The sequence below is a fragment of the Halichoeres trimaculatus genome, unplaced genomic scaffold (assembly GCF_033239565.1).
Source record: "Halichoeres trimaculatus isolate MK-OKI-2021-1 unplaced genomic scaffold, fHalTri1.1 fHalTri1_scaffold_4, whole genome shotgun sequence".
NCBI lineage: Eukaryota > Metazoa > Chordata > Actinopteri > Labriformes > Labridae > Halichoeres > Halichoeres trimaculatus.
The window spans coordinates 33,883,236-33,906,181 of record NW_027437182.1 but is presented as its reverse complement, the minus strand read 5'-3'; the positions used below and the strand labels follow the sequence as shown (position 1 = coordinate 33,906,181).

Genomic DNA, 22,946 nt, shown 5'->3' with positions numbered 1-22,946 from the left:
CTACTCCGCATGCGCAGTACCGTGCTAAGGCGCGTTCACCCCTCAGCTTGTCAAAAAAGTCCAGCGGCGAGACTCACACAGCACGTGACAGGCCATTCGCACGAGTAAATTCCCGTGTTCGCGTTTGGTGTGGCCGCGGCATAAGAAATCTGCCTCTTGACACCTCCAAAGGTTTAGTGTTGAGATGGAATGAACCGGTCCAACATTTAGAGCTAAACATTGGATCAAAAAAGTTACAAGGGAAATACATACACTCACTGGCCACTTTATAAGGTGCACCTTGCTAGTACTGGGTTGGACCCCCTTTTGCCTTCAGAACTGCCTTAATCCTTGGTGGTATAGATTCAACAAGGTCCTGGAAACCTTCCTCAGAGAGTTTGTCATATTGACATGATAGCATCACACAGTTGCTGCAGATTTGTCGGCTGAACATCCATGATGAGAAAGAATCTCCCGTTCCACCACATCTCAAAGGTGCTCTATTGGATTGAGATCTGGGGACTGAGGAGGACATTTGAGTACAGGGAACTCATTGTCATGTTGAAGAAACCAGTCTGAGATGATTCCAGCTTTATGACATGGAGCGTTATCCTGCTGGAAGTAGCCATCAGAAGATGGGTACACTGTGCTCATAAAGGGATGGACATGGTCAGCAACAATACTCAGGTAGGCTGTGGACTTTAAACCATGCTCAGGTGGTACCAAGGGGCCCAAAGTGAGCCAAGAAAATATCCCCCACAACATTACACCACCAGCAGCCTGAACCATTGATACAAGGCAGGATGGATCCATGCTTTCATATTGTTGACGCCAAATCCTGACCCTACCATCAGAATGTGGAGCAGAGATCCAGACTCATCAGACCAGGCAACGTTTTTCCAATCTTCTATTGTCCAATTTTGGTGTTGCTGTGTGAATTGTAGCCTCAGTTTCCTGTTCTTAGCTGACAGGAGGGTCACCCGTTGTGGTCTTCTGCTGCTGTAGCCCATCTGCCTCAAGGTTAGACGTGTTGTGTGTTCAGAGATGCTCTTCTGCAGACCTCGGTTGTAACCAGTGGTTATTTGAGTTCCTGTTGCCTTTCTATCAGCTCCAACCAGTCTGTCCATTCTCCTCTGACCTCTGGCATCAACAAGACATTTATTCTGCTGCTCACTGGATATTTTCTCTTTTTGGGACCATTCTCTGTAAACCCTAGAGATGGTTGTGGGTTAAAATCCCAGTAGATCAGCAGTTTCTGAAATACTCAGACCAGCCCATCTGGCACCAACAACCATGCCACATTCAAAGTCACTTAAATCACCTTTCTTCCCCTTTCTGATGCTCGGTTTGAACTGCAGCAGATCATCTTGTCCATGTCTACATCCCCAAATGCATTGAGTTGCTGCAATGTGATTGACTGATTAAAAATTTGCGTTAACAAGCAGTTGCACAGGTGTACCTCATAAAGTGGCTGGTGAGTGTATAGCAAAAGGAAATCCTGCGTGCATGTTTTTAATGGTTCCAGAGTGTCATCATTTGATACGTCAAAGATTCAGTAACTGTCAAGAAAGATTTGACTGAGGGACTTAATCCTCTTTGAAAAAAAAAAGACATCAAAGGTTACTTTTCTGTACAAACAGTTTATTAAAGAAAGAAAGAAAGCGTCAGATCATCCTCTACATTCAAAATCCCTGAGGTGGAAACATTCAAAACAGCTAATATGACTTAATGCTAAAATTTGAAAGCACACAAACATCCCTCTGCATAATCAAAGGTGAGCTCCTGTGTTAGGCATTCAGAGCTATTTACAATGGTTAAAAAAATACATGAGGTCAATTGAACATTGATGTAGAAATAAAAAAGCAAAGATATTTTTTCTTTTTTAAAAGATGAACAGCATGATAATGACTTGGAAGAAAAAAAAATGCATCGAACATGAAACAAACTGCAACTTGGACAATCTGCTATTTGATTTAGATGAGATTTTCTGAGGTGGCTTTAGAGACACTTCATGAAACCAAACTTTTATTTCTGTCCCTCTGTCAGGACAGTGGCTAAACCAAACACTTTATTGACAAAAAGAAACAAAAACACAAAGCTGCTTTTTTAAATTACAGCCAGGTAAGGTGGTGCACTAGCATAAAGATAGCTGAACATGTAGGCGCATGAAGCTCCATTCCCTGGTCAGATTGCAGTAACACGCCCTCCACCATAAAAAAAACACACATTTTTCTCATAGAAACACTCGAGAGGTCGTCCTGCAGGTTTGGGCTGCGTTCAAAGAGTATGTTACCTCCTCACAGCTCGGTGAACTTCTCCGTCACTGTGGTTTTGCTGTAGGTGGGCGTTGTCCTAACTGTGCTGGTCGTTGAACTCACAAGGTTGCTTTTGGAGCCGGCAGACGAGCTGCCCTTGCCGTACAGGACTCCTTGCGAGCCAGAGAAGTCACTATTTGGCAGCAGACCTCCTGCCCCCTGGACCAGCTGCCCTCCACTGACTGATGTCCCACCAACCACCATGATCTTCTGAGATCCTGGAAGCCCTCCTGCTGGTAAGGTGCCCCCCTGCACAAGGTTGGTCTGGCTCCCCTGTAACACTTTCACTGACCCTGCTGGGAGTGTGCCCCCCACAACTCTCTGAGATCCTTGAAGCCCTCCTGCTGGTAAGGTGCCCCCTTGCAGCAGGGTGGTCTGGCCCCCCTTTAGCACTTTCAGTGACCCTGCAGGGACCTTGCCCTCCACAACCATCATGGTCTGGGCTCCCCCTTGGACCCCGCTCCCTCCTACCAACACCATGCCCGGGCCATGGGTCTGCCCCTGGACAACCATGCCCTGTGCAGGTACAGTCTGAGCGCCGTTAACCAGGACCATGCCTTGCAGGTTGTTGGCCGGTGCCCCTGCCAGCAGCACAGTGTTCTGGACCTGTGGCTGGACCATGTACTGCATCGGCTGCAGCACAGGAGTGGCAGCGTAGTAGACCGGCTGTTGCTGTGGAAGAAGGACCACCTGGCCTTGATTTGATGCCCCTTGTTTCACTGTGGACACTCCTTGTTTCACTGTGGACACCCCCTCCCTCACTGAGGACAGCCCCTCCCTCACCGTCTCTTTGACCACAGTGCGCTCTGTCTTGGCGATGGTCGGCTGTGGCTTGGGCGGAGGAGGCTGCTGCTGGGTGGTCACCACACTCGACACTACGCTCTGCGTGTTGATGGAGGGACGAGGGGGAGGCGTGAATGTTGATTTGACTTCAGTTTCAATCTTCTTGCCTCCACACACCTCAGCCAGGGTCTTGAACTTTGGCCCCAGGTCATCCAGGAACTGCAGGTCATTGTCAGACTCCAACAGGCTGCAGCAGCCCACTGAGCCAGCAGGGGAGCCCTGGCCCTCATAGCCCCGGACCAAGAGACCATCCTCCACTGCAAGGTTCTCATTTCCACTGGCCAGTTTCTGTTGAAGATAAAACCATGAGTTAGTCAGTAAACCCTTTCTGTCGACCAGGTAGTTACTGTTTCATGACATTATGATGCAATGATAGCTCCTTTGATTACACTCTACGCGTTTTTTAAGTATGTATTCAGGATGTTGTCAAAGGATGTGAGTAAATACTTGGGGCCGTTCCTACAAATGCTTTAACTAACAGAACAAAGTTAAGAATTTCTTCATTTCTTCAGCAAACTAATAAAAAATGTCAGACTGGAGAGTAGAAACGTTAGCCTAACCTGACTGTAGTATTGTCCCAGGATGTGGTCTGGTAAAGCCATGCCATCAAAAAGTCCTCCTCCTGCTGCTGCTGCTGATGCACCCTGATATCCGACTCCAGAATAGCGACCACTGGCGTTCATCCCTCCCCATTGCTTTTCCATGTAGTAACCGTCTGTATATGCACCTCCATTCAACACATCCATGGAGGGAACGGATTGATTTAAACCCATGTTTCCTGATTTGTATACAACTGTATCCTCCCTCATCATGTCTCCATCCATTTGTGTTGGCATGTTCAGCAGTGGCACCTCCTGTAATCAGCCAACGATCCAAATGTTAGAATAGAGCCAGCAGTGTTAATCAACAACATTGTTTTCCTGATCAGTCATTAAAGGTGAACTTGAAGGGCTTACCGTGTTCTCTCCCTGGCCCTCGGTGCGGTAGTTGATGAGATTTGATTTGGTATCAAAAGGCATCTCAGCAAAGGCCCCTGGCATCCCAGCAGCACTCCCACATTGACAGAAGAGCAGCAACAGAGGAATGACTGGTAAAAAAGCAAACAAACAGTATGTCAGTGTAACTAATAGCATATTTCGGGTTTTCCAGGCCAATCATGTCCTGAGGTCCGATTTCACGCAGCCCCCAGCTGTCATCTTTGAAGGTATAATGATATCACTGAAATGAATCATCTTAATGATGTGTACATTTACATTTTCTGTCAAGGTCACAAACAAAACCAAAGTCTATCCAGTAAGGTCTCACAGAGCTACATTTAGACTGTGCATAGGCCTCTTTGTCTGAAGTTAGGGATGGGAACCTTTCACATTTGAATCAATACGGTACAGATGCCTGGTACCTGGCAATGGATACCGACACTCAGCGGTACCAACTTTCTGTTCTTTTTTGTGTTTATGAGCTGAAAAATGTCATTTTTTAAATAATAAAACAAACATTTTTTTTTTAATTTAACATATTTATTCTTCAACATATAACCTTGCAATGTTGTGTTCATGTCCAGCACGGAAAATCGCCTACTCTTCCACTCCCTCACAATAACAAGGATGCCTTTAGGTACCTAAACAAGGTACCTTTTGATTTTACATGAATCGGTACTCACTACTTTTGACAAAATTTGGTCGGTACCCATTAAAGTACCTAATTCAGTACCCATCCCTATTTGGAGTTAAAAGCTCCGTAAATCCCACAGAAACTCAACCACTCCTACAGCTGACGTCCTTAAATCAATGTTTTTATCATGATGTGAAAATGTGACAGTTCAAAACCGATCAGAGGACACAAGACCAGATTAATGTTGTGAAATGGTCCATGAAAATTGTTCAGCATGCAGTATGATAATCATTTAGAGCTTAAAATGTTTGCAGGTCAAAATATTCTGAATGTGAGAAACAACTCTGATAAAATCAAGATCCTGATCCTGCCACAAAAACATGACCTGAACCTGAAACCTGACATATTTTCACCATATCACCCCCTAATGGAGAACATGTTCCTTGGTCAGAAGCAGAGTTTGCTGATGTTTATGCAGCTCGTAACTCTGCAGAAAACTGACCACTGATCATCTGGTTTCAAGAGGCACCTGAGGGACAGGTGAGCTTTGATTTCATCAGTCTGTGATGATGGAACAAGGAGGTTTGAGAATACTCAGTGAATTGTTTTTACAGAAATCACTTCATTAGCTGCTGGACCGTGAGCGTTTGTACTACATCAAATGTGGACACCTTTAAATTAGGGTCTTCCAAAATGGGAGGCAGGGCTGGGATTAATAAAACAAAGTTATCTGTGATAAGACAACATGTTAGAAGAAAACTTTCTGGCCCTGATCTCTGGAGTTACATGTCAGGTGCAACTACTGCCATCTGCTGGTGAAACCAATAACCACATCTAAAGGTGATTGGTAAATGGACCACACACTCCATGTCACATTCATACACTAATAGCAGACACTATTATGTAAAGTGGATGGATGGATTTGACTTGTCCAGGGATTATCTGAGAAGTTTTCAATCTCCTGAGCACCAGAGTGAACATCACATTAGACTTACGCAGTAACATCAGCAGGCCCAAGAACAGTAGTCCGATGCCTGCAGGTCCAAACACAGCTTCCTTCGTGGTTTTGCCACCCCCTCCTCGTTTTCCACACATCACTCCATCCTCGCAGGTACAGACTTCGACCTCAACTATCTGTGGTTCTGGACAGGCATGTCCCTGCTCATCTTTCACCTCAAACGCAACCTTGTAGAATCCTGGCCATGGGGTCTCATGACAGCGCAGGATAGCTGCCGTGTCTGCCGGGACAAAACAAATGTAAGAGTTTGTAGATTATAATGTAAAGCCAACTTAATCTCATATTTAAAAATTGTAGTTTTGTTTATTATTTCTGCTTATTAATTTTTACAATAGTCTCACCATTGAGATGCTCGGCCCGCCATTTACCCTCAGTGTTTTCTGGCAGGATAACAAAGTCAAAGGGAGGTCCGTTAGGAAATGAGTCCTCATCCTTGGCGTTGACGATGACAGAATCAGCTGAGGTGCACATCGTCTGCGTGGTACTGGTCAGCTTGGGGCAGTGGTCGTTGAAATCTTCCACTTCAATGGCAACAGTGCCGGTGGCTGTTTGATCAGGCTGATCTGTGTTTGAAACAAAGAAAACAAATCAGACAATACAGCCCATCCTGTGCGTCTCTTCTCCGAATGAATCTGAGACCCTTGCTTTATTTTTCCTTTTTATTTAATTTTTTGTGGCAGTCACTATTCACAATCTCAAGCTGATTGTGTTGTAGCTTCCTGTAATAATGGTTCACCACATGTGAAAGTCAACATGTCAGAAGCAGGAGGGATGAAGTGGGAGAGTTTACCTTCACTGATGCACAGAACTTTAGCCATGTACGTCCCGTTGACCAGATATGGAGATTCTCTGTCAGGAATCTTGTTCAGTTTGATCTCAGATGTCACTGGATCGATGGTGAGCCAGTTGTCAGGGTCTGAACCCTTCACATACCTGCAGCAAAGAATAAGACGTGTTGGTTAGTCCTTATTCCAATTGTCATAACCAAATTTTACTAATTTCCCAATTATTAAAAACCCAAATAAGACCCTGGCATATACCCTGAATTTTGGGTCATGTGAACGTGTCATTCAGAATATGCTCCCAAGTGAGCTACTTAAAGGACTCATTTTTACTTCTGCACAAGTTCAACATGGCGAGAAAGCAAAATACCTTACACTTTTGGGCTGAGAAGGAGACAAACTCATTCAAAACAATTACAAGGTTGAATATTATATTGTCACCCTATTAAAATAATGGCCTGAACCATTTTTTGACGAAAATGAGTTTTTGGCTTAAATTATGTCTTGACCGTCTCTGGTCAAATTGCTGAAAGCTTTAGCTAAATGGATCATGTTCTTTATGCCCTATAGACTTAGGCGATTTTATTTCTAGCCTAAGTCCAAATTTTGGATTATTTAGGATAAAATGTATGACTTTGGCAATTTAACAAGCTTTCATGATGGCAACTCACAATCATAAAGGCTAGCATATAATGTTGTGTGGTGACAGAGTTTAAATTTCACAAGTTAAAGCTAAACTACAAATATAGCTACTTCTAGCTAGCTTCCTCTTCCTGGCAAGCCCACTTATTCCTATAACCAAATATAAATGAGTAAAAGGCAATAATACCCCTCCAGGTTTTAAAATTGAAGACTTTTCTTGCTTTTAGATAAATGAATGAGTGTGCCTACTCAGCGTATGATTGACCTGACATTTGTGCAATTTAGGTTGGAGTTTTTTTACGTTCTGAGTTTGCTTTATGGAATCAAAGGAGAGTTAATGGTCAGTTTTCAAAAAGTTGTCAAAACTGGATCAGATTGGGTCAGATTGTAAAAGGTAGTCTACAACGATTGATAATCCGCTCCATGCTCCATGCAAACAGCTGAGAGCAGCACGCGGCCAAACAAAAACAAACATGACGAAAAAACAGAAAAACTGGGCACAATAAGCGTCCCCAACAAAACACGATGTGGATCCATCTTTCCAGAGGTAAACAGGAAGCAGGAAGTGCACCTCTTCTTCTCTTAAACATTTACAGGTAGTGGCAGAGTGACGCAACGTGCAGGTAAAAAAAAAAACAATACAATCTGATTCAGCTAGGGCCATGTACACCCAGATTCAACGTGGATCTCTTCACTTAAACTTCATGTATACAGATCAAATCAGATTCACTTAATCTGATCGATTTCAATCAGATTGAGTAAAATTACCCATGTAAACAGGGTTAATGACAATTAGTGGCCTCACCTGGAAACAAGCAGGAAATACTGGGCACACACACACACACACACACACAGAAACACGCGGTTGTAACAATGGTGAGTCACTGTAGTCTGAACTACAAGTGGTTTTTGGGGATGTGTTCATGCAAACACTGACCTGACGTTTTTTGCTGGTTTCTTTGTGTCTCCATCGATTGCTGGGTAGCGCGCGATGACATCATTGATGCTGACGGTTTTGCCTCCCTCTGAGATGGGAATAGCTTTGACTTTTGGGTCAAAAGCCGGACCCTCTGGCTTGTTCTTCACGTTGATTTTAAGCGGGTAGGTCTTAAAGTTAGAATACCACGAGGATCCTGTAGCCCAAGTAGTTCCAGGACCACCTCCACCTCCACCTCCAGTTCCTCCTCCAGTTCCTCCTCCTCCTCCTCCAGAGCCTCCTCCGGATCCTCCTCCAGATCCTCCTCCACTTCCTCCCCCTCCTCCTCCTCCTCCACCTCCTCCTCCTCCTCCTCCTCCACCTCCCAAATTTATACTCCCTCCAGAAGAACCCGGGGACCCGTCAAAGGGTGGATTTTTGTTTCTGACAACTATTCCTAGATCAAGGTCTTTGACATCTTCATAATCCACAGCCTGTGGAAACACACACAGAACACAAAGATACAACAAATGAAGTAGTTTCCTACATTAACAGGCATTCACAGCTATTACCATGGGCTCGCTAAGTGAAGTCAAAGGGGGTTGAACATAACTTAGATTAGAGTTGAGGTGAATACGACAGCAGGTCTAATGTGTTATGTGCATACCCTGTCAGGTCTTGATGTAGCTAAGGTGACCTTTATATCCCACTAACACCAACTGATTTGTATCCAACACATAACAAGGATCATATCAAATGCATTTTGTTTCAATACATTAGTCCGTGGGCAAAATTATTCTATCTATCTATTTATCTATCTATCTATCTATCTATCTATCTATCTATCTATCTATCTATCTATCTATCTATCTATCTGTCTGTCTGTCTGTCTGTCTGTCTGTCTGTCTATCTATCTATCTATCTATCTATCTATCTATCTATCTATCTGTCTGTCTGTCTGTCTGTCTGTCTGTCTGTCTGTCTATCTATCTATCTATCTATCTATCTATCTATCTATCTATCTATCTATCTATCTATCTATCTATCTATCTATCTATCTGTCTGTCTGTCTATCTATCTATGTATCTATCTATCTATCTATCTATCTATCTATCTATCTATCTATCTATCTATCTATCTATCTATCTATCTATCTATCTATCTATCTGTCTATCTGTCTATCTATCTATGTATCTATCTATCTATCTGTCTATCTATCTATCTGTCTATCTGTCTGTCTGTCTGTCTATCTATCTATCTATCTATCTATCTATCTATCTATCTATCTATCTATATGTATATATATATATATATATATATATATATATATATATATATATATATATGTATTTATATATATATATATATATATATATATATATATATATATATATATATATATATATATATATATATATTTATATATATATATATATATATATATATATATATATATATATATATATATATATATATATATATATATATATATATACACAAAAATATTTTTTCTATCATTGTAAATTAATTCAGGCAGTAAGTTATCACAGAGTTGCTAATGCTAGGCTAACAGACTGTCCCATGTTTGTTTTTGCCGTTTTTTGTCCTTGGAGAGTTAGTGTAGGCTATCGTAAAGCAGATGTTACTGCTGTAATGTATTTGGTTGTGCTCATGTGTTTTGTAGTAAAGCTAAATACCTCATTTTATCATTCTGTCATTAACTTTACAAGGAAACTCAGTGAGCTTGGTCATACTGAGACATTTGTGTTTGGCAGCAATTTGCTCGACGGCTGACGTAAATGATCAGGTAAAATGCAGATAACTGTCATTTGAAAACACCAAAATCAGCCTCGATTTGATACTAAGGACTGAGAGTTATCACATCAGTTTCAGAGAAGACTGAGAGGCTGACAGACGTATTTCTTCTCAATCCAAACCTCACAAACACCACAGTGTCGATCAGTCATCATTACCTTGTCGAGCATGAGGATTCCCTCTTTGGTGACAGGGTCTGTCTTAAAGCTGAAGTATCCCGCTTCATTGCCTTTCACGATCTCGAACACAGGGTCCCTGTTTTCTGCGTCTACGTCCAGGTCTGTTGCTTTGAGTCTCATCACCTCCACACCTTCTGTGTTTTCTTCAATGCTGCCCTCATACTGGCAAGGAAGACACGAAATGAATCCGGGGCGGGTTGATTCACTATCATCTTCTCCTTCACATTCATTTATTGAGATGTTTCATCTTGAACCACATAACAAATTTCTAATAACAGTATAACATTATCTAAAGACATTTGGTAGGGACAATACCTGCTCTTTTTCAAGGACGGGGAAGTTGTCGTTCACATCTTTGACGTTGACAGTAACTGTGCCGAAGGCAGCGTTACCTCCTGCGGCGCCGTCTAAGTCCTGAGCTTTCACCTTCAGAGTGTACTTTTCTGCGAGCTGAAAGTCAAAAGAAACAGAAAAATATTTGAAGGGACTGATACTCATTTTCAAGCTGTGTACAACAAGGTTTCTGTCTTCAGTAAATCCGATGAATCATTGCCTTTTGAAAACAGAAATACTTCAAGTTGCTTCACTGTCCAGATATTTGGGGCTTCTGCTTAATAACAGTACTTTGTATTTTTTAACACATTTAAAATCATATTTCAGAAATAAAATGAAACAGAAATGTGTGGAGTCAATGACTAGTACTATAACCCCAGAAACCAGATGAAATCATTAGCTGTAACAGGTGTGTACCTCAAATGATACGTACCTCTCTGTCCAGGCCAGAGCTTTTCAGACGCAGGGTTCCATCTTTGGTAAAGTAGAACATATCACCTGGAGGATCCTGACTTTCTACAGTATAGGCAATTGTGGAGTGAGGCCCTTTTTCATCATCATCAGTTACATTTAGTTTCATAACTGGAGTGCCTGTGGAAAAAAAAAAAAACAAACGTGTTTTTCTTCTGTAACAAAATAATTCCAGATTATCATTATTACTCCAGACTTATTTTCATCTTCTAAATCCATGTATCCTTGGAGCCCAAAAGTAATAAACTGCTCAAAACAATAAAGGGAACACTTAAACAACACAGCGTAACTCCAAGTCAATCACACTTCTGTGAAATCAAACTGTCCACTTAGGAAGCAACACTGATTGACAATCAATTCTACATGCTGTTTTGCAAATAGAATAGACAACAGGTGGAAATAATAGGCAATTAGAAAGACACCCTCAATAAAGGAGTGGTTCTGCAGGTGGTGACCACAGACCACTTCTCAGTTCCTGAGCTTTCTGGCTCATGTTTTGGTCTCTTTTGAATGCTGGCGCTGCTTTCACTCTAGTGGTAGCATGAGACGGAGTCTCCAACCCACACAAGTGGCTCAGGTAGAGCGGCTCATCCAGGATGGTACATCAATGTGAGCTGTGGCAAGAAGGTTTGCTGTGTCTGTCAGCGTAGTGTCCAGAGCATGGAGGCGCTACCAGGAGACAGGCCAGTACATCAGGAGACGTAGAGGAGGCCGTAGAAGGGCAACGACCCAGCAGCAGGACCACTACCTTTTCCTTTGTGCAAAGAGGAACAGGAGGAGCACTGCCGGAGCCCTGCAACATGAGCTCCAGCAGGCCACAAATGTGCATGTGTCTGCTCAAAGGGTCAGAAACAGACTCCATGAGGGTGGTGTGAGGGTCCGGTGTCCACAGGTGGGGGTTGTGCTTACAGTCCAGCACTGTGCAGGATGTTTGGCATTTTCCAGAGAACACCAAGATTGGCAAATTCTCCACTGGCGCCCTGTGCTCTTCGTAGATGAAAGCAGGTTCACACTGAGCACATTTGACAGACATGACAGAGTCTGGAGACGTCGTAGAGAACGTTCTGCTACTGCAACATCCTCCAGCATAAACGCTTTGACAGTGGGTCAGTGATGGTGTGGAGTGGCATTTCTTTGGGGGGCAGCACAGCCCTCCATGTGCTAGCCAGAGGTAGCCTGACTGCTATTAGGTACCAAGATGAGACCCTCAGACCTCTTGTGAGACCATATGCTGGTGCAGTTGGCCCTGGGTTCCTCCTAATGCAAGAAAATACTAGAGTTCATGTGGCTGCTGGAGTGTGTCAGCAGTTCCTGTAAGATGAAGGCATTGATGCTATGGACTGGCCCGCCCGTTCCCCAGACCTGAATCCAACTGAGCACATCTAGGACGTCATGTCTCGTTCCATCCACCAACACCACGCTGCCCCACAGACTGTCCAGGACTTGGCGGATGCTTTAGTCCAGGTCTGGGAGGAGATCCCTCAGGACCATCCACCACCTCATCAGGAGCATGCCCAGGTGTTGTCGGGAGGCCAAACACACACTACTGAGCCTCATTTTGACTTGTTTTAAGGACATTACATCAAAGTTGGATTAGCCTATAATGTATTTTTACACTTTAATTTTGAGTGTGACTCCAAATCCAGACCTCCATGGGTTAGAAAAATGTATTTCCGTTGATAATTTTTGTGTGATTTTGTTGTCAGTATTTAATTATGTTTTAAGTATTTAATAAGAATATTTCATTCATTAAGATCTAGAATGTGTTATTTTAGTGTTCCCTTTATTTTTTTGAGCAGTGTAGTTTATAATCATAAAGTCAAAACGTCAGTCTTGGTGTGGTCGTGTTTGGGGACCAGCAAAGCATGAAACCCTGCTTCCTCTTCAGCCATCAAATACATAAGGAATACCAGGAGAAAGACGACAAGGATTCAACAACAGATATATTTAAGAGAAAAACACAAACACTCACCTGGAAGACTCTGTTCATACACCACTCCTGGGCTCATGTCATGAAACACTGGGAAACAGTCGTTCTCATCCACAACCTTGAATTTTATGATAACATTACTCTCCGCAGGCGTACCATTTTGGTACTTAGCAACACCTTCCAGCTGAAACAGAAAGTTCAAACATTATTCTCCTTTTCATCTTTCTTAGCCCAAGAGACATTTACATTCATGTGTGAAAAATATCAGCCAAAGCTTGGATATCAAAGATGAAGAGCTGCAAAAACTGGCTCTCATGAAGTGTGTCAGAACATTTAGATATTAAAACGTAGCCTGTGCTGTGTTACTTACATAGTAAGTGTCGATGAGCTCCCTGTCAAGCTTTTTAGTGAGAGTTATCAACCCAGTTTTCGAATCCACTACAAACACATGGTAGGGATCCTCACTTGCACCTTTCCCTATGAGAGAGTAGATAATGTTTCCCTTGCCATTATCATAATCTGAATGAATCTGAAAAAAAAGAGAAAGAGACAGAGAAAAGGTTCAGACAAACACAGTTTTTGTCACATTCAGTCATAACATCTATAGTAAGAACAGCAGAAAACGTTGGTAACACAGTTGATGAACAGTTAATGCGCCCCATGTACAGAGAATCATTCTGATACAATATTAATGAAGAGGAGCTGAAACATGCCACACTTTCTTCAAGGTTCCCACCAAAAAGGATAGGACCTGGATTGATTTAAGTCATGTGACTTTGGAGCAAAGCATTGCTGATTTAATGGTTGTTTTTTTGTTTTTTTTTTTTAAGATCAACACAGATTTCTCAGACACACAGAAAGTGAATTATGTTATGTAAATTAATTATTCAAATGGTTTTAAAACACCTTTGTCACATTGTAATAATCATTTAAAACAATCATATAGAAAAAAATGAACACAAGCATGTATTACATATTACATGTACATGTATTGTTATTGGTATTACAATGTCATTCCACTCATCATCTGCACCTTATTCTTATTACTTACTGTATCATACTTAGGTATTCTATATTGCACCTTACCTTTTTCATTAAAAATATATATATATATAAATATATATATATATATATATATATATATATATATATATATATATATATATATATATATATATATATATATATATATATATATATTTATATATATATATATATATATATATATATATATATATATATATATATATATATATATATATATATATATATATATATATATATATATATACATATATATATATATATATATATATATATATATATATATATATATATATATATATATATATATATATATATACATACGATTTTATTTTATTTCATATCTTATTTTACTTTACTTCACTTGTGTTTGCACCTCACACTGTTTTGCACTGAATGAAGGGCTTTTGCAATTTTGTTTTGCTTGTCGCAATGACAAAGTTCTATTTTATTCTATTCTATTCTTTTCTATTCTATTCTATTCTAGTGTTTTAAGAGCAAACTTGACATTTGAGAAATCAGACAGCACAAAAACTGTAAATTTCAACACATGATTTGCATTGTTTGCTAAATAAATGATTGAACCTGTTTACTTTCTGTGTGATATAACAGTGTTATGACACCAAATGACCCACTGTAAAATTGGCCATTGCTTGAAATTAATATTTAGTAAAATTGATAAGTATACCCCATGGACTTGAAATGTATCCCTACTCATCAAACCACTCTTATGTTCATCTGCATCAACTTTAAAACACACAGAGTCCCCCTGCAGGAGAGTATGAACATTGTCCATTTCCAGTCTGTTTCTCTTCAAGGACAAAAAGCTGTTACTCACCTTGGCAACGGGCTCAGGATACTCCCTGTTTTCTTGTAGTGGTTTCCTGGGTGGGATCCAGGCAGATCTCACCACAACTGCCTGAAACTGTAAAACAAATACATGTTATCACTCTTTGTCAGGTTGGAATCAGGAGCATATTTAGATTTTCAGAATGACATGCACTAACAATAAAAACAACAAACTGTCTTTTAAAAACTTCACAGTCCCTTTCCTAAAGTGTTTGAGCTGTAAGCCATGCTGGAATTTTAACTTGGTTTTAAATTTGGGAGGAAAAGTCTCACATGATGTGAGGAAATCTTCCTGTCACTAAAAGCAAATCACAGCCCTGCAGCTGTGTGTGAACTGCACCTGAAGCTAAAGCATTGATATGTGTGATATTCATTGTGGTTGCTGTTGCACAGTGCTGAGGAGGAAATCAGTCAGAGACATTTTCAAAACCTGTAAAAAATGATAGAGACCCACAAAGAGTTAAGAGGTAACAAATGCAAATGAGGGATATTATTTATATTTTTCGCCTCTCTTCTTAAGTCTAATTTAAACAAATGTCTCCACTGTGCTCTCACTTTGTCTCCAGCTTGTCTCTTGTCATCAAGGGTGTAGAATTGCATTTGGACTGTATGGACATGTCCCCACCAATCTTACGGTGACTGAAATGTCCCCACTGGTCTGGATGTTGGGCTAGTAAAAACAGGTCGAATTGGCTTTTCCACCCAACAACGAGTAAGGCTCCTGAGAAAAACAGCCCCTCCTCTTAGGTAACCACTACTGAATGAAAACATCTTTTCCAACTGTTTTCTCGCTCTAACTTTCTCACAACGGCGACAGAAGAAGCAACAGATCGATCCTGTTTGTCAGACAGCAGTGGAGTGGCAGGGTAACAGAAACATCTTGAATTAGGTTAATGTAGTAGTTAGTTTAAAAATGTGAAAATTAAAAAAAAAAAAAAAAAATGACTGAGGCCCTCTGTGGTAGAGCTGTGAATTTGTATATAAATATAACAACATGTTTGTATAAAGCGAGATTTTTTTATTTATTTATATTATTATTATTATTATTTTTTTTTTTTTTACATTTTTCTATAAAATGAGATTTTTTGTTGTTCTGATTTAGTGACCCAGATTAAAAGGTTTTGTCTTGAGCAAATAAGTTTTTACTTTAGGAAACCTTTTATTAGAGCATCCTTTTTTTAATAATAGCCAATGGATTGTTTCATTGACACCAAGTTATGCTCCTCAGTGCTCCAAAGCCAGCATAGTGCTAATACATGAGCTGTCAATCTGCTTTGTTACGTTGTTAATCTATGTATAACGCAAAGTTCAATGCAGTTATGTCATCACACAATTTTAAAAAATGTGGTAGCGGTGTTGTTGTTGGTGGTTGTCTGAGGCCATCTCTCCACTAGAGGGCACCTCTTCACCAGATGCCCTCCAAGTTGTCCTCCCTCACTCCAGCTGTGCTGTTTCTATGCCAGCCTGACTGAGCCTTACTGAGGAAATACTGCACCGTGCTCTTTGTCTGCTCTGCTGCCCTCAACTGTTTGTTTCTCTCTTATATTTATTTTTCTCTGGAGGACTGCTGATTGAACCTTTACCTGCCAGAAAGAAAAATAATCCTGACTGACAGCTGTTTGTGTCTTTTGGCAAAGATAAGACCTATGAAAGAAGATAACTCATGTTTCTTTATTTCAGATATTAAAAAAAAAAAAAAAAACTGTCTTGCTGGTGGCTCCATCGTGAATGACAGGATGGAAATTTCCAGATCTGTTCACCACCATTTCAAATAATTAATGCAATTAATCTACAATATTGTTTGGGGGCTTACTGCTCTTTAGTACCAGCCACATAGATCAGGTGAAATAGTCCAAAATATACAACTAGCTCTGTATCTAAACATGTTTCTCAAGAGCTAAATAGTTGATTTTAAATATCCCTGCCTGTCCAACACCAAAACAGAGAGGAGTTAAAATATATATATATATATATATATATATATATATATATATATATATATATATATATATATATATATATATATATATATATATATATATATATATATATATATAAATATAACACCCCTTCTTCAATATTCCTTATTGAAACAGTATATCTGTCTTAACATGTTTAACAACCTGGAAATGTGTAAATCTGAATCAGCCCAGTGTTGTATTTAGGATACATAAGAAAAAATTGTTGTTCACAGTCGAAAAAAATCTAAATTTGCCTGACAACTTTACTTTTTCATATATTCAAATAAACTCTGCTTTTCTTGGTGCTTAATGTAAGTCAAATACTTGAAATACTGAGTATCTGCAAAAACATAATCCTGATGTCATACTTGCACTCAGGTAAAGAGCTGTGAAAGACTTTATTCTTTAGTTTTTGATGACTAGAGTTTCAAGATGAACAGAATGATGTCTTTAGCTCATTTGAACAGACTGAACGCAGCTCAATGTTTTGTCCTGATGAATGAAGACATTGCGTAAATTACATCTTTCACTTTCTATTTCCACACTGCTGACATTTCAGCAGCTCATGCAAAGTTACTCAAGCATTTGCCTTCTGGTACCAATGGTGTTGACTTTGCAACAGCTGACATGAATGATCCCAATGAGATAAGTGACTCAAACTGCTGATCCATGATCAGTTTGAGAAATCCCAGAGTGCCTGAGTCTAAAAGCAGGGATCATAATTGAGGCACTGCTGTTGCTAAAGAGTATGTTTTGTTTTTTTTTCACCTACAGTACTGTGCTTATCTAATGTAATGTTATCACAAATCCTGCTTATGAAGTCAGAAAGCACCTTGAGATAACATTTGTTATGTTGGAACTATATCGTACATGTTGATTTGAGTGAAAGTGGCCAGCAAAAAGTATACTGAGACAAAACTATGCTTCAAAAACAGGACAGAATTTCTAAAATCAAAATTTTGAATCCCAGTGTGAGCCTCTTCTTTGGTGTTTAGGCTGAGCGGCCAAACCAACGCCTTCATCTTTCAGCGGGATATCACACTGTTACGTCAGAGCAGGTTGCAAAAGACTTGGCAAAGCTTGATGAACATAAACATGGGACCTTAACAATGTCAAATAAAACAGGTGATGACTTGGAAACTATGCAGCGGCTGCACAAACACCACCGAGTTCCTGAGACATGCTCTCCTACGATTCGGGGGATTTTATGTGGCGTGTTTAGCCTGTAAGCCTGTGGTCTCTGATCAATCAGATCTGATGTATTCACCTTTAAAACATGCTCCATGTCAACAGGGCCACACACACAGGTCTGTCCAAAGACAAGCTCTAGAGTATAGAGACATTTTATGGAGAGTGTACAGAGATAAGGAGATATTTACCTCATAACAGGCTAAGTGAAGTGACAAAAAATTAAGGGATAAGACTTTTGAATGTTCAAATCATCATTTAATAACCAAAAATTCATAGTCCATGTGTGTGCTGCCCTCTATGGGCACGTCATGTAATTCCATTTTTTTTCTGTGAAATTGTCACAAAGTTCTTGAGTGTTTTGGCCATGTAGGGCTACCATAGAGTTGTCAGAACCTCTGGTCTGAAAATGACAGGCAATGCAGAAGTGCTACAATCTGGAATTGTGCTGGAGTTGAATAAAACTGCTAGTGGGGAAAGTCTGGCTCCAGAAGAACCACGTACACAACGAGCCAAAAAAGCACTTTTACAGCAGAAATAACTTGTTCACAGCCTGGGACAAACATTGTCTCCCTTCTGAAGAGTTTATTTCTCCACCAGTATGTACACAGGCAGTTTAAAAGTTATTAAGATCACAATTTTCCTGAATCAGAGGCACAGCTCAACTGACAGGCTGGCCCTACAGCTGAGGGGGCTCAAAGTCTACCCCATTTTCAATATGGCCCCAGCCAACACTTTGCTTTAAAAATGATGTTTCAGAAACAGACGGGTGATTTCACAGAGACTTTGTTTATTCATCACACAGCCGATGAGAAGCAGTTTGTTAATGGTTGCAGCTATATGAAAATTTTGGCAGATACCGATATCCGACATTAATGTTGTTGTTATGGCTGATAACTGATACTTACTGATATCAATATTGGAAAAAAAAATCTGAGATGATGTGTTGTGGTAGTTCAAAGAGAAAGAGCAGCGCAATCGTGAGAAAAGACGACAGACATCATAGAGAGGATCAAAGGATGGAGCACCTGAGGTGAAAGTGATCAAAAAAGTACATTTTGTTTGTTTTTTTGAATAAGAAACAGAATGAGGGCCATGAAAAAAAGAGAGTCCACACTTCTTAGGTAGTGTTTACATAGTCATAGAAAACAATGTTATATGGGTGAAAAACCGTTTAAGATGGGCTGAAAATGCCAGCAGCTAAAGAGAAAATATTGGCTGTTACCAACATATCAACAGATACTGATATTAAAAACCAATATATCGTGCACCCCTAGTTACAGCTAGAATCATTTTCAAGAGCTAGGAAAACATATTCCTGTGTTGACAAGTAGAGTTAAAATAGCCTGTCAATGGGAATTTCCATTAACAGTAGCATTAAGCCAGTAGACTTTTGCTAACTTGTCCATCTTAGGCTAGCTAGTAAAGTGAAAAAACAGTGAAAAAGTGAGTTAAGCTGTGTATTTTGTTTTGAATCTTTACACTAATCTATTATTTTCTCTTTTGCATTTAAGTTTTACACTGTCATTGTGTGTCTGAACAACCCGTAGACTGTATAATAAATAGATCTTCTCTCTGTGACGTTTCTGAACAGAGCTTAAACAAACTGTCAGCAGGGGCAATGGGGTATGCTCAGAGCCACATTGTAGCGTTATCCTCTGAACTGCTGAGTTAGAAAATAAATCACCCTCATACAATCTATGCTGTTAGTGAAATTAGCCAAATAGTTTATAGACAATTTTTGGAGGCTGTAAACATGTTTATTTCTGCAGTAAAAATTGTCTTTATTGGCTTGCTGTGTATGTGGTTCCCATGCTGTCACTGTGTTGCCTTATATTTTTATACGAGAGGTTGTCACTTGAAATAACGAACCAACGACCATATCAAGAACTCTCACTTCACAATGAATTGTTTGTCTATTTGCCAATCTAAAAACCTATGTTCAGGGAGGGCAGAATAATGTGCCTTTTTTTATCCATTAGTACTAACACTTACTGTAATATGATATAACAGCCAGACCACTGAACCATAGAAACCAACCATCGAAACAAACTGCTGTAATCTGAACTTAGCTTCCATGCTGTGGTTTCAAACACAAGGTATCACAAAAGAGTTGAGTCAATTGCACTTTTTATATTTCCTGAGTGAGATCGAAGCTGCATGCTACTCAGCAGTGCCACCCTCACTACAAACACACAACAATTTCTGTTTGCCGACTGTGTCTTTCAGCTCATGAGAGCACAAGCCATGACAGCCAAACGATCGTCATACGGATTATGCAAAAATTAAAAAGAGGCCACCTGTTTGCCAGCTGGCCTGCATAGTAGCGTTGTGGTTAGGAACATCATACAACAACTGAAACAACCAGATGAATGCCTCTTAATTGCTCAGAGGTGTGTATCCTGGTGTCAGTTTTTGTTTGTCTTTGCAGAACTTTGACTCCTGCTCAGACGAGGGATGGGCTCATAGAGAAAAAATACTTTTAAAGTCACCCCTCTTCTGCTGGGTACACTCACACTCCCTGTGTGGTAGACTTCTGATACACTAGTTTGACCTTCATTTTATCTGTTTCTTTTTTTCCTCATAGAGTCTCACCAATGTCTGCACTTTTCTCTAGCCCTAAATCTCACATCCCCACACTTGTTAAACTGGTTCCTGGCATTAAACACTATATTCTTCTGCTTTTGTTATCAGTTAGCAGTTAGCCAACAGATTTCAAACAGGCTTTGGTAAAATAATAAATCAAACACTATTCAAAAGTCATGACTTATTCCACAACCTTTCAATATGAAATTGATATCAATGCTGAGTACAAAGATAAACTTCAAAAAATGCTGTTTAAATGCAAATTAAACCATTTTCTGGTCTAATGAATAAAAAAAATGGGCGTAAGAGTGTCTCCAAATTGAAATGTAAGTGAAGAGCCCTAACCTGTGTGACCACTACAACACATCAAAGGAGCAGTCCAACCTCAGTGTGGCTTATAGCCTCTAGTTACGTGTCCACAGAAAGCTGGATCTTTGACATTAGACTCTGGAGACATTTCTAAAATGTCGGTTTTCAGGTTGAATCACATTTGTGGCCTCAGTTAGACATTTTCTCCTGTCCCCTGCCAATACGGCCGATCCCAAAGGGCGGCATTTCATTGTAAGGTCAGTCGAGTAAAAGTGGAGCATGGATTAAGCTACACAGGGAGAGGCTGTGTGAAAAAGCATCCGCCTATCAGGTAGAGACTGACCCACCCTGCCACTCCTCGGAGATTTGAGTGATCCTCACAGTCAGTGCATGGGCATGTCAGGGTAACTGAAAAGGTATTATTAGACAAAGAGTAGGGAGTGGTTTTACATCTTTTAGAGGGCTCACTCTCTCTAACCGGGGATGTTGGAAGTACAAAAAAGACAAAACAAACCAACTGTGATGACAGGAACAATTTATCTTCATTTATCCTTTAAGAATCTCTAAGCAAACAACTTCATTTATCTGTTTTTGGATTGTAAAGTGATTTCTTTTTTTTCATGAATCAGGGGACAGTTTGAAGACCTCCACCGTGAGACTTTGACTTTGTTGTAGCCTGATTTACATTTCACTCCTGAGGGGTCTTTGAGGACCAGAGAATCACACTAGAAAATCTATGGATGAGAAACGGTAACACATCCCTGTCTGACAGCGCAGGCTCATTATGTTGCCATGGCAGCCAGGTATTTGTCGGTTTCAACAGCCAAGGTAATGAAGGGTTGTTTTCCCTCACCTTTGTGTTACAAGGGTAGCAGCTTTCAAAGGAGTTTTTGAGAATCATATTAATTTTATCATTTTACATAACTGTTGGGAAACAGGATGTGTGTAAAACAAAGAACTTTTATCCAAGAGAACTCTTGAAAAAAAAGAAAGAAAAGAAAGAAAAAGATAAACCCGTAAAGAAACAGCAGAGTTTAAAAAGGTTCGTACTTACCACCAGTAACAGCGTAGCAGCCACGGGCGAAGACACCCGAAACATGACGGAGAAGTAAATCCCGGTATCCGTTGGAAGTAAACCAGTACAGTCCTTTTTTAGAGTCCTGCTATAGAGTCCGGGTGATGCCAGCAAGTATCCCTCTCAGACTGTGAGCTGCTGGAGGCGGGGCGGAGGTTTATGAAGGAGAAGTAGTGCCCCACCAGCCGAACACACCCCTTATTACCGGAACACAGAGAGTGTTTGATGGACAGTTCAAGGGTTGGACTTTGTTATTCTTTAACCCTCTTAACACCCAATGATGCTCGAAACTCATAAACACGACAGTTTCTTTAAACCTAGTCATTCGCAAAAGGGACAAAACACTAGTTTTCTAATGTGTCTGAGGAAGTAATTTCTTTTATTTTCATCAAATTGGCTGATTTTAACAATATACTTATATTTTTTATAATATTATATTGTAAAATAGTAGGAAAAAAATAACAGAACAGCATGTGCAGATATTTTTAACTATTTAATTCACAATCAAATAAAAAAACATACGCAAGAAAAATAATTTTCCATATAATAATAATAATAATAATAATAATAATAATAAAAAAAATTCTCGAAATTTATTACATTTTTTTCCTTTAATTTGCACATGTGAACAGATTTTCTTGAGCAAAAGTGACAGTATAATCTGTAAAATGTAAAATAACAACCTAAAATGAAGCCATGTCTGGGAATATAACACAAATCTCTTTTGATCATTTTCTCCTGTATTTTTGGTCCTGCTCATGTTCTGGGTAATACACTGATTCCCATTAAGTTTAACCTCTTACCGCGTGAATTTATTAACAGATATCTAAAAAAAAAAAAAAAAAAAGAAGGTGTTTTTTTTCACTGTGTTTTTGCATTCTTACAGATGTTAAATTAAGTGGAGATTGTACATTTGAGTCTAGTACACACAATAGTTATAACTAAGTTATATTATATAAAGAGACACGAGAAGTTCATTACCAGTACAATATGTTAAAACATAGTGGATCTGCTACGACCTTTTGTTTGTGTAGAATACAAATCAATTGGTACTACTGAGATACAAAGGTCATTTCAGCTGTATAAGGACCTGACAGGAT

The 22,946-nt window shown here is 39.8% G+C and overlaps 1 protein-coding gene across 1 annotated transcript; it reads right to left on the bottom strand.

Moving 5' to 3' along the window:
• Window positions 1–2,163: 2,163 nt before the first annotated feature.
• Window positions 2,164–21,870, bottom strand: LOC141789107 (desmoglein-2.1-like). The gene is made up of 14 exons (XM_074668417.1): window positions 21,826–21,870; window positions 14,717–14,803; window positions 13,205–13,363; window positions 12,877–13,018; window positions 10,867–11,024; window positions 10,416–10,550; window positions 10,080–10,262; window positions 8,128–8,600; window positions 6,557–6,699; window positions 6,108–6,329; window positions 5,744–5,986; window positions 4,094–4,224; window positions 3,698–3,991; window positions 2,164–3,425 (listed from the first exon to the last, which is right to left on the bottom strand). The coding sequence occupies exons 1-14, from the start codon at window positions 21,868–21,870 to the stop codon at window positions 2,277–2,279; spliced, it is 3,564 nt and encodes a 1,187-aa protein (XP_074524518.1). The 3' UTR covers window positions 2,164–2,276.
• Between the last annotated feature and the right edge of the window lie 1,076 nt (window positions 21,871–22,946).